The sequence below is a fragment of the Eretmochelys imbricata genome, chromosome 8, assembly GCF_965152235.1.
Source record: "Eretmochelys imbricata isolate rEreImb1 chromosome 8, rEreImb1.hap1, whole genome shotgun sequence".
NCBI lineage: Eukaryota > Metazoa > Chordata > Testudines > Cheloniidae > Eretmochelys > Eretmochelys imbricata.
The window spans coordinates 28951398-28968580 of NC_135579.1; the positions used below are offsets into that span (position 1 = coordinate 28951398).

At 39.7% G+C, this 17183-nt stretch overlaps 1 protein-coding gene across 13 annotated transcripts in view; it reads left to right on the forward strand.

The window, feature by feature from the left end:
* Nucleotides 1-17183, forward strand: part of TENM2 (teneurin transmembrane protein 2) — an 806981-nt gene that overhangs the window by 715212 nt on the left and 74586 nt on the right. For all 13 annotated transcript variants that reach the window (XM_077823698.1, XM_077823694.1, XM_077823697.1 and 10 more), the window contains one exon: nt 14903-15049. In XM_077823698.1, coding sequence (XP_077679824.1) covers nt 14903-15049 — 147 coding nt within the window. The remainder of the gene's footprint in view (nt 1-14902; nt 15050-17183) is intronic.

Sequence of the window (17183 nt, forward strand, 5' to 3'; positions counted from 1 at the left end):
TTCTGCCATATATTTCATGTTATAGCAATCTCGAATGATGACCCAGCACACGTTTGTTTTAAGAACAGCAAATTTGGCAAAACACAAAAAGGTACCAATGTGAGATTTCTAAAAATAGCTACAGCACTCTACCTAAGGTTTAAGAATCTGAAGTGCCATCCAAAATCTGAGAGCATGCTTTCAGAAGTCTTAAAAGAGCAACACTCAGATGCGGAAACTACAGAACCCGAACCATCAAAAAAAGAAAATCAACCTTCTGCTGGTGGCATCTGACTCAGATGATGAAAATGAACATGCATCGGTCTGCTCTGCTTTGGATAGTTATCAAGCAGAATCCGTCATCAGGGTGGTTAAAGCATGAAGGGACATATGAATCTTTAGCACATCTAGCACGTAAATATCTTGCGACACCGGCTACAACCATGCAATGCGAATGCCTGTTCTCACTTTCAGGTGACATTGTAAACAAGAAGCAAGCAGCATTATCTCCTGCAAATTGCAACCAAACTTGTTTGTCTGAGCGATTGGCTGAAGTAGGACTGAGGGGACTTGTAGACTTTAAAGTTTTACGCGGTTTTATTTTTGAATGCAGTTATTTTTTGGTCCATTATTCTACATTTGTAAGTTCAACTTTCATGATAAAGAGATTGTACTATAGTACTTGTATTAAGTGAATTGAAAAAAATGATTTCTTTTGGGTTTTTTTACAGTGCAAATATTTGTAATAAATAAATATAAAGTGAGCACTATACTCGTATTCTGTGTTGTAACGGAAATCAATTTATTTGAAAATGTAGAAAACATCCAAAAATATTTAAATAAATGGTATTCTCTATTGTTTAACAGCATGATTAATTGTGCAATTAATCGTGATCAATTTTTTTAATCGCTTGACAGCCCTAGTTACAACATTACATTGTTGCCAAAATATTTAAAATAAGTGATAGTTGCACAGAGAAAGTCACCTCAGACTATATTTGTTTGGCTTTTCCTGCCGGAAACAATGACACAAACTATAAAAAGGCCCATGTCAGTCCTCTTACCCAAGTATCAGACAGCTTAATAGGACCTATGATTCTGGTTGTGCTGTTGGTTGTGTGTGTGTGTGTAATTCCATGCTAGGATATTGTTAAAATGAATTGTATTACTATAAAATAAATATGAAAGACAACTTAAATATGAATTTTACTGTGTCTTTCACATGTATTTTTGGGTGTTAAGTATGAATCTTACTATAAAGTATACAATGTGTAGCCTAGGCTGTAGGGGACATATTTTTATCTCCTGCTTGAAGCCTGAGTGAATGGGATCCTCATTCCAAATTACTGCCAGGGCACAGAGCATGTTTACAACTGCTCTACAGCTGCTTCATTCTTGGGACTGTGGGAGTTGCCCATCTTATGCAGAGGTTTTGAACTGTGAGTTTGAGTAATTTTGTACACAGGGTAGTCACTATGGAGCACAGCTTCATGCTGCACAGTGTGCTGTGTCCCCTGTTGGTCAGCTCTGTGCTTGTTTTTAACCATATGAGTACATGCAAGAGACGAGGAGGAGGTCAATATTTAGCCCTTAGCCCCTGCATGGAATATTATTCCTACAGACATCCATATAGCAGTACATCATAACTTATTCAAACCCTATAAAAGCAGAGCATCTTGCCAAAATCTTATACACACCAACTAACTGCATCCGGACCTATTATGCGGTCCCCTAACAGGATGCTCATAGCAGAACTAGAATATAAGTAGGGCTAAATTCTTATGAGGGCTGATTAACTTGGTTTCATTGACCATTTTCAGAAAGGCAAAAATCTTCTTTCCAGCTTGTTATAGATTCTCTAGAGGAGATTCACAGCTGTGAGAATGAGGTCTGAGTTTGTTAGGAATGTAGCAGTTCCATCTATAAGAATTATTGATTTTTGCAGCTTTATTGGAAAAATCAGTCATGCTTTTCTTTTTCAGAGAGTTGGCTATTCTGTGAATTGATTTGATGTTAACTCTGCAGGTTAGCAGCTGGATAGCATCTCTAGTACATCATCCAGTTAACTATTTAGCTGTAGCATGACTTAGAAGAGACAGACTAACATTTTGCATTGTTCAAAATGTATTCCACTGAAGGGCTGACTGTTCCTTGGGTATGTGACATGGAGGAGGTGACAAATCATGTGCTCTACTTCCTGACCACATCCTCATTATCAGCATGCACAAAGAATAAGACCTGTCTGATACCAGGAAGATTATTTGACAGCAATACTGCAGTCTGTGCCGGAAACAAATTTTGTGATGTCCAAGTGGTCAATTAATCCTTAACAGAGTGTAGATCTGTATTTTCCAGATTATGGATAATTAGGTACCTACCCTATGCTGAGCACATCAATATGACAGTGTGTTCTATTTCATGTTTCCATTAATACAAATTGTCATGACCAATGTTACCCTATTCTTCACTGACAAAAAAGTGGTATCACCCCCAGAGCGCACTTACTAAATCTTTCTACACCTGTCCGTGTCATCTAATCAGCCAAATTCATCCTTGGTGCAGCTCCACTGATGTCAGAGGAGATACACCAAGGTTGAATTTGGCCTATTGTCTGCTTATAGATGTTGCAGTCAGAACAGCTAATAGTTTTTATTGGGGCAGAAAAGCAAGCAGTACACTCTTATTACATTTATTCAGGCCATTCTCTTGCCCCAGTGGCCTCACAAACCACAGGTGTGTCTAGAGATTATGATCTGGTCTATGTGTGAGCAGGATCTCACTGAGCATTCTGCTGTTGGCAGAACTGGAATTGGGCCCCATGTTGCAGCATGAAGTCCTTTTCTTGGCGTGAGCTGGAGCCCTCTTCTCAGCTTGAGCTGGAGCCCTCTTCTCCTTGGCTTCCTCAACACCCTCTCACTTGGTAGTGGGGCTGGAAGATTCAGCCTCTATCCCTTACTTTTTTACATCTCCTCCTCCCCAAACACACATACACATGCACCAGAATCTCTCTTCACATGGCTCTCCCTATGCAACCAACTCTTCTAGAATATAAGCAGATGTAGACTATGTAGAAAATATGTGCAGTGCACAGATGAATATTACCTACTGTTTATATATAAAGGTCCCAATTCTTGGGTTTAGCTGTGCTGTGTTTAGTGCAGGACCGATGCTGCATTTTGCCAACCTTGACCCTAAAACCAGCACCACCTCCAACACAACTTAGAGCAGCCTCTGTGCTGCCCCAATCTGTGCTCATGTGCCAGAAAGCCCCAAAGAGCCATTCTAACAGCCACTGATTGCCAGAATGCAGTGGTGCTCCAGCTAGGCTAGGGACTATGAGGAGAATCTTCCCATAGGGAATAACAGAAGCCCTACTGTTTGAATAATTTAAAACCAGATTGAGTAAAACACTTGAGAATATATTGTTGGGAGAAATCCCCATTGGCAGGGAAATGGACTCTGTGATCTACTAGATTTTTTCCATTTCTAATTTATGTGATTTATGCTGTAATGTGATCGCTCCGTCTTTCATTTTTCCTTTTCCCTTCTTGTACTCCTCCACTCCAGAAAGGTAAGTTAAGAACAACTTAAAAGTATTCCAACAGGCAACTGCTATGGAGATTTGCTTTTTTGTATATCAACAATTGACACCCTGCCAGAGGATTTAAATAAATCCCCAGTAAACAACTTCGCATCTTTTTCTCTTCCATTTTTGTATTTTTTATTTTGGTGCCTAGATATCATAAGCAAGCAGAGAGAGAGATTAGATAGTTACATAGAGGAGGAGATAGCAATTGGAAGAGAACTCTGTCATACTGTACATCCACAGGCAATTTAGGGAAATTAACTTATCATAATTGTTTGCACTATGAGTAAGAGTGGAGAGGAATCAGTAACTGTTTTAAAATGCCATATAATAGAGGCTCAACCAGTAAGAGGACCAAAAAAATGCCACCAAGGCTAAACAGCAGAGTAGAAGAGGTGGTCAAAGGCAAAAGGGCATCCTTTAAAAATTGGAAATCCTAGTGAAGATAATAGAAAGGAGCATAAACTCTGGAAAGTCAAGTGTAAAAGCATAATAAGGAAGGCCAAAAAAAAATAATTTGAAGAACAATTAGCTAAGGATACAAAAACTTACATCAAAAAAAAAATTTAAGTACATCAGAGGCAGGAAGTCTGCCAAACAGTGGGGCCACTGTATGATTGAGGTGCTAAAGGAGCACTTAAGGAAGATAAGACTATTGTGGAGAAGCTAAATTAATTCTTTGCATTGGTCTTCACTGCAGAAGATATGAGAGAGATCCCCACACTTGTCACATTCTTTTTAGGTGACAAATCTGAGGAACTGTCCCAGATTGAGGTGTCAATAGACAAGGTTTTGAGACAAATTGAGAAATTAACCAGTAACAAGTCACTAGGACCAGATGGTATTTACCAAGGGTTCTGAACTTAAATATAAAACTGCAGAACTGGTGTATGTAACTTATCGCTTAAATCAGCCACTGTACCAGATGGTTGGGGGTTAGCTAATGTAAGGCCAATTTTTTAAAAAGGCTCCAAAGGCGATCCTGGCAATTACAGACAAGTAAGTCTAACTTCAGTACCAGGAAAATTGCTTAAAACTATAGTAAAGAACAAAATTAGCAGACACATGGATAAACATAATATGTATTGGGGGAAGAGTGTACATGGCTTCTGTAAGGGAAAATCATACCTTACTGATCTATTAGAGGTCTTTGAGGTAGTTCACAAACATGTGGACGAGGGTGATCTAGTCAATATCGTATACTTGTACTTTCAGAAATCCTTTGACGAGGACCCTCTCCAAACGGTCTTTGGCAAATTGATCAGTCATAGGACAAGAGGGAAAGTCCTCTCATGTATCAGTAACTGGTTAAAAGATATGCAACAAAGGATAGGAATAAATGGTCAGTTTTCACAATGGAGAGAGGTAAATAGCAGGATGCCCAAGGTTCTGTACTGGGACCTGTGCTATTCAACATATTCATAAATTATCTGAAAAGTGAGGTGGCAAAATTTGCAGCTGATACAAAATTCCTCAATATAGTTAAGTCGAAAGCTGACTGTGAAGAGTTACAAAGGGATCTCAGTAAATTAGGTAACTCAGCCACAAAATGGTAGATGAAATTTAATGTTGGTAAATGCAAGGCAATGCACATTGGAAAAAATCCCATCTATACATACAAAATCATGGGATCTAAATTAACTGTTACCACTCAAAAAAGAGATCTTGTTGTCATTGTGAATAGTTCTCTAAAAACATCCACGTACTGTGCAGCGGAATCAATTAAGTTAACCAAAAGGAACAATTAGGAATAGAAAGTAAAACAGGAAATGTCATAATGCCAGTATATAAATCCTTGGTACACCGACACCTTAAATACTGTATGCAGTTCTGGTCACCCCATCTCAAAAAAGATATATTAGAATTGGAAAAGATGCAGAGAAGGGCAAGAAAAGTGATTAAGGGTACGGAACAAGTTCCATACAAGGAGAGATTCAAAAGACAGAAACTTGTTCAGCTTAGAAAAGAGCAGACTAAAAGGGGGATATGATAGGGGTCTATAAAATCATGAATGATCTGAAGAAAGTGAATATGGATAAATGGTCTGGAGAAAGTTCATTAACACAAGAACTAGTGGGTCACCCAATGAAATTAATAGCAGTTTTAAAACAAACAAACAAACAGGAAATACTTCTTCCCTCAACGCACAGTAAACCTGTACCATGGGTTGTTGTGAAGGTCAAAAGTATAACTGAGTTCAAAAAAGAATTAGATATGTTCATGGAGGATAGGTCCCTCAATGGCTATCACCCAAGATAGTCATGGACACCACCCCCATGCTCTGGGTGTCCCTAAATCTCCAACTGCCAGAATCATCTGGCTTTGGGCACTGTCAGAGACAGGATACTGGGCTAGATGGACCATCAGTCTGACCCAATATGGCCATTTTTATGTTAAGTATTCAAGGTTGTTGATGCTTCTTGCTTGCCCTTTGCATCTCTTCAGCTTGTGCAATGAAAGTCAACTAATCAGTTTAATTTTTGAGTCAATTTCATTTTTCACATCCTCACTCATTAGCAAAATGTTTGTTTATGCTTAGTTTAGCTATTTCTTTATTTGTACAATGTATGGGAGAACTGTTTAGTGACTTCATTAGCTTTTCAATATTTGTATTGTTAAAAAAGCATTTTGTTATTTATTGTTATAAACTGATTTCAGATTAGTTAAAAGATCAAACACTAACCATGCAGTAAATAACTGGTCAGTGCCTACATCTCTACTATCTGTCATTTGTATTTTTACACCTCTCCTGTGGCTTTAACTATGCCCTGTGGATGTAGGAATTGGATGGTTAAAAATAACAGACAAGAAATCAAAGTCATGCTCTGATTTCCATACTCCTTGGCACCTCATTCATTATTTGCTAGACGGCAATGGGAATATCAGTAGCTCATTGAAGGAAACAGCACAACATACAAAAACAATCTGATTATCATCCAAAAGCCAAATGAAACAGACTATTGCCTTGATTACCTTTGTGGCATTTCTATACATTCCTTAGGCACTGCCATACCCTGTATTCCTTTTGCATATTACCCATTCTGTTTATTTCAGCTGTACTTTGGTTGAGATTTTAAACACAATTTTTAGAGGAACAGGTAGAGGTAGAAGTTCGTCAAATTAGGTGGTAGTTGGGGGGTTTTTTTGTTTTTATTTTCCTTCTTCACATTAGTTGTAGCTGTGTTTAAATACAAGAATTTGCACCCAATATCATAGCTCCATTAGACTGCCAATTTAAATGCAATAAAGATACTTTCATCTTGGAAGTGGGGTTAACGCCGTCACATGAGTGATTTAAAACTGGACTGTACAGCGCAAGGGGAATGATTGGGTGGCGGATCCAATGGTCATGAAGTCACTGGATAGACTCCCATTGACTACAGAGGGCTTTCAGTCAGGGGCGAGATGACCTAATTAGTTTCTCCCATGTTGAAGTGATTTTATGGACCAAATAAATGCTTTACCATCGTGGTGGGGTCACTAAGTGGGGAAAGGCCAGGGGAATCCCTTCTGTCTCCAACCAATCCCATGTCATGTGGAGGAGATAGAGGAGAAAGCCATGGTTTGATTGTCTAGTAGACTGGGCACTGGACAGGGACTGGGACTCGGAAGATCTACGTTCAATTCCCAGCTCCATCCACAGACACCCTTTGTGCACTTGGGCCTCAATTCTCCATCTGTAAGATACATATAATACTGCTTTATCTCATAGGGGTTCTGTGAAGATCAAATCCATAGATCATTGTGAGCCACTCCAATATTATGGTGATGAGGCCCATGTAAGTGCCTGGATAGGTAGACAGAAAGATTGCCCTGTTTGTCCTTCGCTATTTCTTTCTACATGTCGTCTTTCCCCTTTTTCTCTGTTTAAAAAAAATAAAATGTGCTTATTATTGTAAACTTTTAGAAATTTGGAAAAAGAGCAAACAGATGAGTCTTGCCCATTTGGGAAGAGTTTTTCAGACTTTGATTTTCCCTGTATGCTCCACTCTCCCTCCTTTCCCTTCCAAGGTGTCTGGCCCTATCAAAACAGGGAGTGCTACTGATTATAGATGGAATCAAGGTTCAGATAGAAAATCCAAGTGAAGCAGTCAGCATGAATTTGGACTTTGATCTTCTATCCAGAGTGTGACAAACTATTTTCAGTTTCACTAAGTTTAAAACTAGTTCATGCCAAGGATAACTTAATTTATTTGTGTGTACAAATGTGCGCATACATGGTATTCTTTAATATCACTCAGATGACAGGGGGAGTTGTTTTGGGCAGACATTCATCTAAAACTGGGTTGAAGTTTTCCCTAGAGTGCCTATATACAGCAAATAAATTTACTGAGCACCATCGCTGCTTAGTTTAAATGTGCAGTGAATCATTGATGATGATTTATCCCCAATGTGGTTTTCACTGTATTTATAACTTGAAAATAAGCACATAAATAACAGGGATGGCTTTGTTCACTGTTTATTATAATTCTGCAATGCAATCTGGATGAATTTCACCTGTCTGCAGGGTCACTGCATTATTTAAGTCCTATATTTGTCTTCAAAATAAGCTTAAGTGCTGCATAGATTTTGCACTGGCCCTCCACACAGAGATGAATTTCATTGACTGTGAATACAGGAAATGTAAATTATGACATTTATAATATTCTAATTAATTATTATAGATCCCCATCTACTTTTGTCTCATCCAATATTTATTAATAATGATAATTGTATATTATTTGTATCGCAGTAGTTCCTAGTAGCCCCAGTAATGGACCAGGGCCCCATAGCTGAAGGTGCTGTACAAACATATAACAAAGAGCTTACATTCTAAGTATCTCTTTTCTTTTGGATTACAAGCTCTTTAGGGCTGGAATTCTCATTTTCTATAGCACCTACCACAGTGAGGCCCTGACCTGATTGGTGCCAAGGTACTATTCCAGTATAAATGTTTAATCATAACAGCGTATAGGAAATAGAAAGAGTTAATTGCAAATGTTAAAGTTCTGTGTATTATTAGTGGTGGTGGTGTTCTTAGTCTTTGTATTATTAGTGGTGGTGGTGTTCTTAATTTTTCATTGTTATATGTATTATTTATATTTCTGTAGTAGCCTCTACTTTGTGCTGTGTGCTTTTCAGAAAGGCAAGAAAGATCAGTTCCTGCTACAAGGAGCTCATAATCGATTATTTTGATAGAAAAGCTTCTATATGTTGTTTAGTATTTGTCTTAAGTAATTAGCTGGTCATATTTTGATCCTAATTCCATAGATAGTGCATATCAGCCAGGTTTCTCTTGTTTGAAGTGCTATGGTCATGTTTGTGTTGAAACCGGCCTAGGAAGTGTGACTGAAGCAATTCTAATTCATTACCAAGCAGTATGGGTATCTAGAGAATATAAAGTCCCTGGACAATGATATATTCGTAAAGTATTTATTAAATTACTTATTGGTGCAGTTAAGAGTTACAAGATTGTTCTCAAGATGTACCTGATGATTCCCATAGGATTCAATGATCTGATACTACTTGCCAATGTAGATGTAGTAAAAAAGTATCTTGCCAAGAAATGGCCTTGTTGACTATGAGCAAGCTAAGTATATCTAATCCTTGTCCGACCAATGAAGAGCAGAGGACTCAGTGAAGTCCTCCAAGGAATTTGCTGTGCCCATCTAATTTACTTGGGAAGCACTTTAGAGACTTTGGTGGTGGTTGCCATGGAAAACCCTAAGATAGAAAGAAAGTGACACCAGACATTAAGGATTAGTCTCTGTAAGGGAGTGGACTCACCCCTGCAGCGCCTTCTGCTGGTCTTCGTTGGGAATTAGCTCACTAGGTTCTGGAGAGCCCTCTGCAGGTCACAAAAAGAAAAGGAGTACTTGTGGCACCTTAGAGACTAACCAATTTATTTGAGCATAAGCTTTCGTGAGCTCACGAAAGCTTATGCTCAAATAAATTGGTTAGTCTCTAAGGTGCCACAAGTACTCACGAAAGCTTATGCTCAAATAAATTGGTTAGTCTCTAAGGTGCCACAAGTACTCCTTTTCTTTTTGTGAATACAGACTAACACGGCTGTTACTCTGAAACCTCTGCAGGTCAGTGATCCGCCTTACCGCTGGCCCCGCATCCTTCCCGGACCCGGTGCCCCTTGTCTCTTGGATGGCTGCCCGCCCCCTGGCAGTACACCCACTGTCTCTCAGGGTTCCCTCCCTCAGGGGACCCTGCACCCACTGTCCCCACCTTGTCTCACTGTAAGGCTACTGCCAGTCACCAACTAGCCCTTGTATCGGGGGCAGACTGCAGTGTAAAAGCCACTCATCACTGGCAAGGAGGGGTTTGGACCTGCTGCCTCAGCCTACCTGTGGGCTGCCCCCTTTGCAAGCCCCGTACCTGCCTGGTCTTCTACTAAGCCGCAGCCTGGGATTTTCCTGGCTGGAGTTCCCCAGCTCCCTTGGCCTTTCCCCAGCCCTGCACCAATCTAGGTACTCTCTGCTCCCTGCAGCCAGATCCCTCCCTCTCCAAAGGAAAGAGAGAGTGAGAGTCAGCTCCTAGCTCACTGCCTACTTATAAGGCCAGCTAAGCCCTAATTGGCGCGTAGCCCCAGCTGAGCCTACTTCCCTATTCAGGCTGGTCTGCTTGCCCCAGCCACAGCCCTCTCCTGGGCTGTTCTAAGCTCCTCAGGGCAGGAGCAGGTGTCTACCCTGCTACAGTCTCACAATTCTGAAGTGATAAGATTATACGGAATTCTTTTTCATTGAGTAATTTATAAAGCATCACAGACTCTCAGCCTTGCGGAACACACAGTTTTTGCGTCAGACTCTAAAATCAAGCAGAGACATTCTGGTTTTGCTTTCTCTTTTTCTTTACCCCCTCTCCCAGTGTTCTCCTTCCACTTACACATGTGTGTAAGTGTGTCTGTCTGTAGTGAAGAGGAGGGATGTTTCAGTATGTTCCAAGATGTGCTTGATTTTAATCTCAAAATCCGCTCTCACTCTCATCCTGTTCCTGTCACAACATTGATCCGTTATTTTGTCAAGAATGGTGAAACGTTTCTTGATATTAACAACTGTGAAACCCCCCTTCCCCCAAAACGCTCTTAAATAACATCTTAAGGCAATTCTCCCTGTGTGCACACACTTACCCCTTCCCCCCTTGTAACATTCCTATGGGCAAGCTGTGGACTGAAAGGGCATAAGACTGAGCTCCTTTCTCACACCCAGAGGCAGTCTCTCCAAGTTATGTTGAGATACGCTGCTGGAGAAGTGAGAAACTTGCATTTTTGTTGCCCATGCTGTGCCCGTTCTGTGGATAAATAGGCCGTTAGATTCCAGAGCTGTCAATCTGACACTTTAAACAGTCACTATATCCTGAGTTTTTTAGCTTACTTTTTGACATTTTCCATTAAACATTATAGAAAAGATAAGGAATATTCTGCTCACTAGGAATATCTCTACCTGTCTTCTCAACGATGACAGGCCCTTTCTCAGGACTATAGCTCCGCAGTCCCCATGCAGCAGTGAATTAGTTCTCAGGGCTAGATTCTGATATTCTTACTCTCGTTGAGAGGAATTTTAATCCTTCAATAGCCTCACTAATTTCATTAGTACTACCCAAGGAGTCATACATTATTCAGTGTGAGTGAGAGTAGCAGATTCTGTGCAAGCTTTTAGTGCCCAATCACTTAGTGCTGGGAGCAGTGCTTACTTCCACGAGCACTCACACTGAAGAAAGTACTGTGACCTGTAGTGAATATTTGCAAGATTGGGATCTTGCTTTGTATCCGAGTCTTAACATTACTTCATTTGGCGGGGCTTGATTATCATTCTTCAAGGTGGCTTGACAAAAAGCTTCAAGCCCTGCTAGCCATGTACAAATATTGATGGTATGTCTGCACTGCAATCTGCATTCTGACCCCTTGCTTTGATCCAGCTAGCTCAAATAACAATAGCAGCACTGGCCTTTCAACCCCATCTAGGACCTTGACTATATACTTGAGTGGCTAGCCGGTGCTGCCATGGCTTCACTGCTATTGTCATTTGAGATAGCTAGATCAAAGCTAGCTGAGGTATGTCTACAAGTGCTGCAGTCACACCTCTGATCGCAGCCTAGACATGCCCTGAGTAATAGACTGGCAGTATCGGCTTCAATCATTATGCAAATGCACAGTTAGGAAGTTTTTAAAAACAGGTATTTTAGACCTACGTAAAATTTTGTTGTACAAATATAGTTGAAACCTTTTTAGACCTTTTTTTAGAAAGCTGATTATTTACTCTGTAGCTCAAAATGGAGATGTTTTGGTCTATTGTGTAAACAGGCTCTTAGAACCACTTTTTGCCTAACAGACCATAATGGCTCTCCTGTCATGTAAGTATTTATTTGGAGATAATTTTTAAGTGCCTTTTTGTACATTTTTGTAAAAATCCAAAGTAGCCACTACCTGCTTATTCACTTCAACATAAGCCATTTTCCATAGCTAAATACATTCATCATTTTAACAGCTTTTTAAAGAAAAAAATCATTGCCAAAAATAATTAGATCTCATTGTGACTTAATTATGTGCTAGTTTTTTTGCTTTTTTTCTTTTTTTAAATGTAAGCTGTTTTTTACGTTACTGGAACACAAAGTCTCTCTTTGGAAGGCCACAAATTGAATGAACTCTACAGTGGTGGCAAAGTGTTTCCTAGCAACATCATGCCTGCACTAGTGCTGCTTCCTTCACTCTTCAAGCTGAAAGCAAAGTCATGTCCATTAATTCCCAGCTGCACCTAAAACTTTTCAGAGATTATGCTGGCTCCCTACTGTTCATGTTTTCATCTTGCTCATATGTTGTGGAGCAAACCTGCTACTGTGATGTGTTTATCTCTCTCTCCGGTTCCCCCACAAAAAGCAAACCCTGAGTAGGTATTCACAATTAATGTTCATTTTACATTTAAAACAAATCATTTGTCTTACAGCATGATGCCTCCCTTGATGCATTATCATTTTAGTCACTCAAACAACATGACAAGCCAAAGATAAAATAAAATACCTTCAAAATATTTCATATATTGCTGCTAAGATCTGTAATGCAAAAATAACCTTTCTTTCAAGTGAAGGGGGCATTGTGTAGTTTAAATACACAATAGCAGCATTGGAAGAAAACTCAAGGGGCTTCTTAGTATCTGCTGATAGCTTGTCTACATAGAATGAGTTTAATGGTCTTAGCCCTATCCACAAAAACAGATAGCCACATCACAAAACACACCATAGTTTACATTCTTATTGGCAATCTCAGCAGAGAGGCCAAACACTGAGTGGGCATGGTGACTGAACTCCCATTTAACTGCTTGAAGTGATCAGGGTTCAAGCACAGTGGTGGGACAGCGTGTAGAAACTTTGACTGCTACTACTACCTGTAATGGATCTGGTCTGTGGATAAACACAGGACTTTAGTGTCCAGAGCTCTCAAGCCAGGATCTTTCACAAGCTCTCTGTTCAAATGAAAAAAAAATGTAAAAGAAACATACAAAAATATGCAGATCTAAAGATGAATGGTGCCAAGTAAATCCCTCACTGCTTTCTAATATAAGGAACAGCCATGCTTTGCTAGGATAGTTAGTCAATTTCACTGTGCCCTTGTACCAATTGGACATGGGAGTGGAATAATCCATTTATTAACAGTCACAGCTCTGGGTCAGTGTGGCAAATACAGAGAGACCTAACATATGCTGTTCCACGCATATTCTCCCAGGAAGATCCAAGAGTACTGCTGCAGGCCAGACGTCAAGGCTGGCCCCAGACTGAGAATACAGTTTGCCACAAGAAACAATCTACTAGCCCACTGCTATCCAGGATAAGGAAACCTTCCCTGTTGCATCCTGTGGATGAGTTTGAAAGGTTCTTCTGAGATCAGTTTATCCTCGGATTATTTGGGCTACTGGAGAATTAAAATTAACATAGAAGCATGATTTGCTCTGCCAGATCAAACCATTGGTCCTTCAAGTCCTCCTTCCAGTAATAGCCAGTATGTGATCCTCCAGAGGAAGGTGAGAGAGCCTCATGATGTACATAGCCTGGTCTGCAAAGCCGTATATAGGGGGAAACTTGCTGCTTGATTCCTGCAGCAATAAGATTCAATACCAGGAGCAATTACTCCATGTTCTATGACAATTATGTAGACAGCAAGATTAGGAGATTGGATTTCAAACCTCAGTGAGAGGGTTTAAAGCACAATGATCCTGTTTCCACTGTAGATCAGATCATTTTTTCTACCTCTAGTTGTGGCAATTCTGTCCTCTCTCTCCTGTTTATGCCACCCACCCCCAGTCGGTTTGCAACGTGTGAGAGAGGTTTGTTGCCTGACTCTTCAGCCTTCTCAAATGAGGAGTTACTGGAATGGCTCAGATGTGGAGTAAATAGTGTAGTGAAGAACTATTGCCACCACGTGTGTATCAGGCCTTGAAGGCTTCCCCCCTTCTTCCTTCCTCTCCGTTCCCACCACGTTTCATTCCCATCAATGGAAATTCTGTCTGTTTATTTTCAATAGGTATTCAGGCCAGGTACAGTTCCACCTACTGTGACAGTTTCACCTATGGGAAGTAGATTGACAAGTTAAGGTATCCATTATCCATGAACATTTGGTTGATAAACACAGGCAGCCTACCAGGTAGAATATTTCATTCCCAATTCAGCTCTACTAACAATAAATAAGAGCACAGCTGAAGACAGTCACACTATATATTATTTATGGGATATCCCTGCTAAGGTGTCTCTCTGGAAAATATAACATGCTAAATCCTGACATGAATAGGCTTTGTAATAAATAGTTAAGTCTTTTAAAGGTGGGCATTTAAACCTGACTTCTAAAGAGAGAGGTTTTTTTGAAATAGTTTTGCTGGAGGTTCTTTATATTCCAACTTTATGTTAGAAGAAGTTCTGGAGGATTTTATAATACACTATAGAAAAGAAACAGGGCATGCTGCCATCTTTGTTTTAAAACAATTCTCCTATGTAGATATATATGGATGGAGGAGTTATTTTGTATAAAAATGGGCAAAAAATGAGAATTTGATCCTGTGTCAGCAGACTGTCAATTATGTATATAACAATTAAAAATTAACCCAAGTTCTTAAAGTTTTGGGGGATCCAGTTACATATCACTTGAATGTGACACTTGAATGCACACTTTTTATGAAGGTGTGAGCTAAATATGAATTTTCTCTACCTTGCCCCTCCCCACTCAGCAACAGTGAGGGTTTTTATTTATCCCAATAGCTGAAGCTGCTTTTTGTATGCACAGTGGTATTGTTTACCTGCCTAGAGCGTAGAATCTTAATGTAAATTAGTATTTCTAGTACTTATCTTCTTCATTTCTTCAACCAGATGGCTGCCCTGATTTGTGCAATGGCAATGGGAGATGCACGCTCGGTCAGAACAGCTGGCAGTGTGTCTGCCAGACCGGCTGGAGAGGGCCTGGATGCAATGTTGCCATGGAAACCTCCTGTGCTGATAACAAGGATAATGAGGGAGGTGAGCAAAAGTCTTCCAGTTCCCAATCCCTAAAGAACAGAGGGTTATATGCACTTTCGTCATGAGTCACTTTACTACAGAAAGGCCCTCTCTCATACTATTGTCAATACTGTTGTTACATTTCCTTTGAAACAAATGAGATGGAGAAAGCTGTGTCCTTGAGGAAACATGGTGTGACCTGAAAGGCCTCCTTTTGAAGACAGAGGACCAGATTCCACCTTGGTATAAACTCCATTGCAGCCAGTGGAGTTTGTATCAGTGATGAATATGGCCTAGAATCTTAGACCTCGATCCTGCCCTCAGATATGCAAGCTCATGCCACCTGGTGAATTGTAAAATCACTTACTATGCATATGTGCAGAAGTGTAATAGCTAATTTAGCAGGATATTCAGCAACATTTATTCACCTTTGTGCCAGAAGCCAAGGTCATGTCCTCATATGCAAAAACCACATAAGAAGTCTTAGCTCACTGTGTCATATTTTGCTACCAACATGCAGAGCTGTAAAGGACTGAACAAACCTATCTGTATTTACATCCGGAGGTCTTTATTCAGTTTTCACTCTGTCCTTACCCAGGCAAACTAACATTAAGTAAATTATGATTATGGACTTCAGGATTTGGTCCAACATGGTTTTCAAAGAGGGCTGCAGTACATCTTGTTTTCTGGAAACTTTCATTGTAGAAACTTTCAATGTAAATCTTATAGAACTTAGAGCAGAAAAGTTCCTAAAAGCTGTACAATGTGGATGTCTAGTCTCCTGACAAATACATTGAGTCATTCATGGGAAAGGAAGAAAAGACCTCTACCATCTGTAAAATGCTGAGATTTGTGGTGCAGCAGATAGGCTAAATAAACAAGGATACTTGGAAACTGTCTTGTTTTTCCTGAAGTAACTTTCTCATATTGTTCCCTATATTTCTTTTGATTGCCAGCCATCGAAGCTTTTCAGCTCTCTCCTTTTCTTCTGACATTCATCAAAACCAAATATTTCATGTAGCTTCTTTTCTTCAGTCTGTTACTTTTGGTTGGACCTCATTTATTTTAAAGAGCACATCTGTTGTGTACTGATGAAGTATTTCTTCTGGAGCAGTAGCTGCAGAGAATGTTTTGGTTGTGGTATTTCCCAAAACTTCAGGAAGACTCTTTATTCTTTGGATGATTGCTTCAGCAATGAAATTGCCTTTAAGATGAGTGTCCTATTCTTATATAATATTTAAGGCTTACAGAAATTGCTTTAAACCCACAAATCCAAAAAAGGGGGTTTCAGTTCAGTAATGTTAGCCAAACACTGAACAGCATTTATAATCCCTTAGGTCCAGTTCTTCTGAAGAGCTCAGGGTCAGATTTCCAAGTGCTCAGTGCTGGGGAAAGATTTTCAAAATCGCTTAACCCACAATGTGAAGACCTCTTTTGAAATCCTAGCCAGTAGAGCCAAATTCTGCACTCACATACCCAGATCACATACCCTCAAATGTTGTTGTCAAAGTTGGGATCTGAATCTCAGCTTGGCAGCCATTACCTTACTCTGTAAGAACCAAATCAACCTCATGGATCTGAACACTGCAAAACTTCATAGTTCAGGGCTATCTCTAGTAAAAAGCTCTTGCCATATGACCATACAGATAAAAATACTCACCTTATGTAATACGACTGTGTGACTTAACATAATAAATTAAAAAATGAACTAGTTTTTATGCCAACATTGCAAAATTAGAAATTCTCCCTGAAACCAAAAGTGATTTTTGAAAGAAATGATAATAATAATGGAATAAGAGCTTTAAAAAATTAGTAGGGAGAATGATTTCACTGTCTTTGTTTATTTACTGGTTTAACCTAGGGCATATTACACATGTAAAACAGACATGTGGGCAGTGGGGGGAAATCCTTTGGCTCTTGTGAGACCATTCAACCGATCACCCCAATTTAAGAATTACAAGCCTCAAAGACTTTGCTCACAGAGAGCAAATACTAGCCCATTAAAGTCAGAAAATATATACAATGCATATGTGAAATGACAGGAATATAATATTAATCATCACTAGCAAGAAGTGTGATTGTTAATTCATCTTAATCATAGCCAAAGGGGAAAGGGTGCAGACTGCCTCTACATGTGGGAAATGTGAGGTTTATG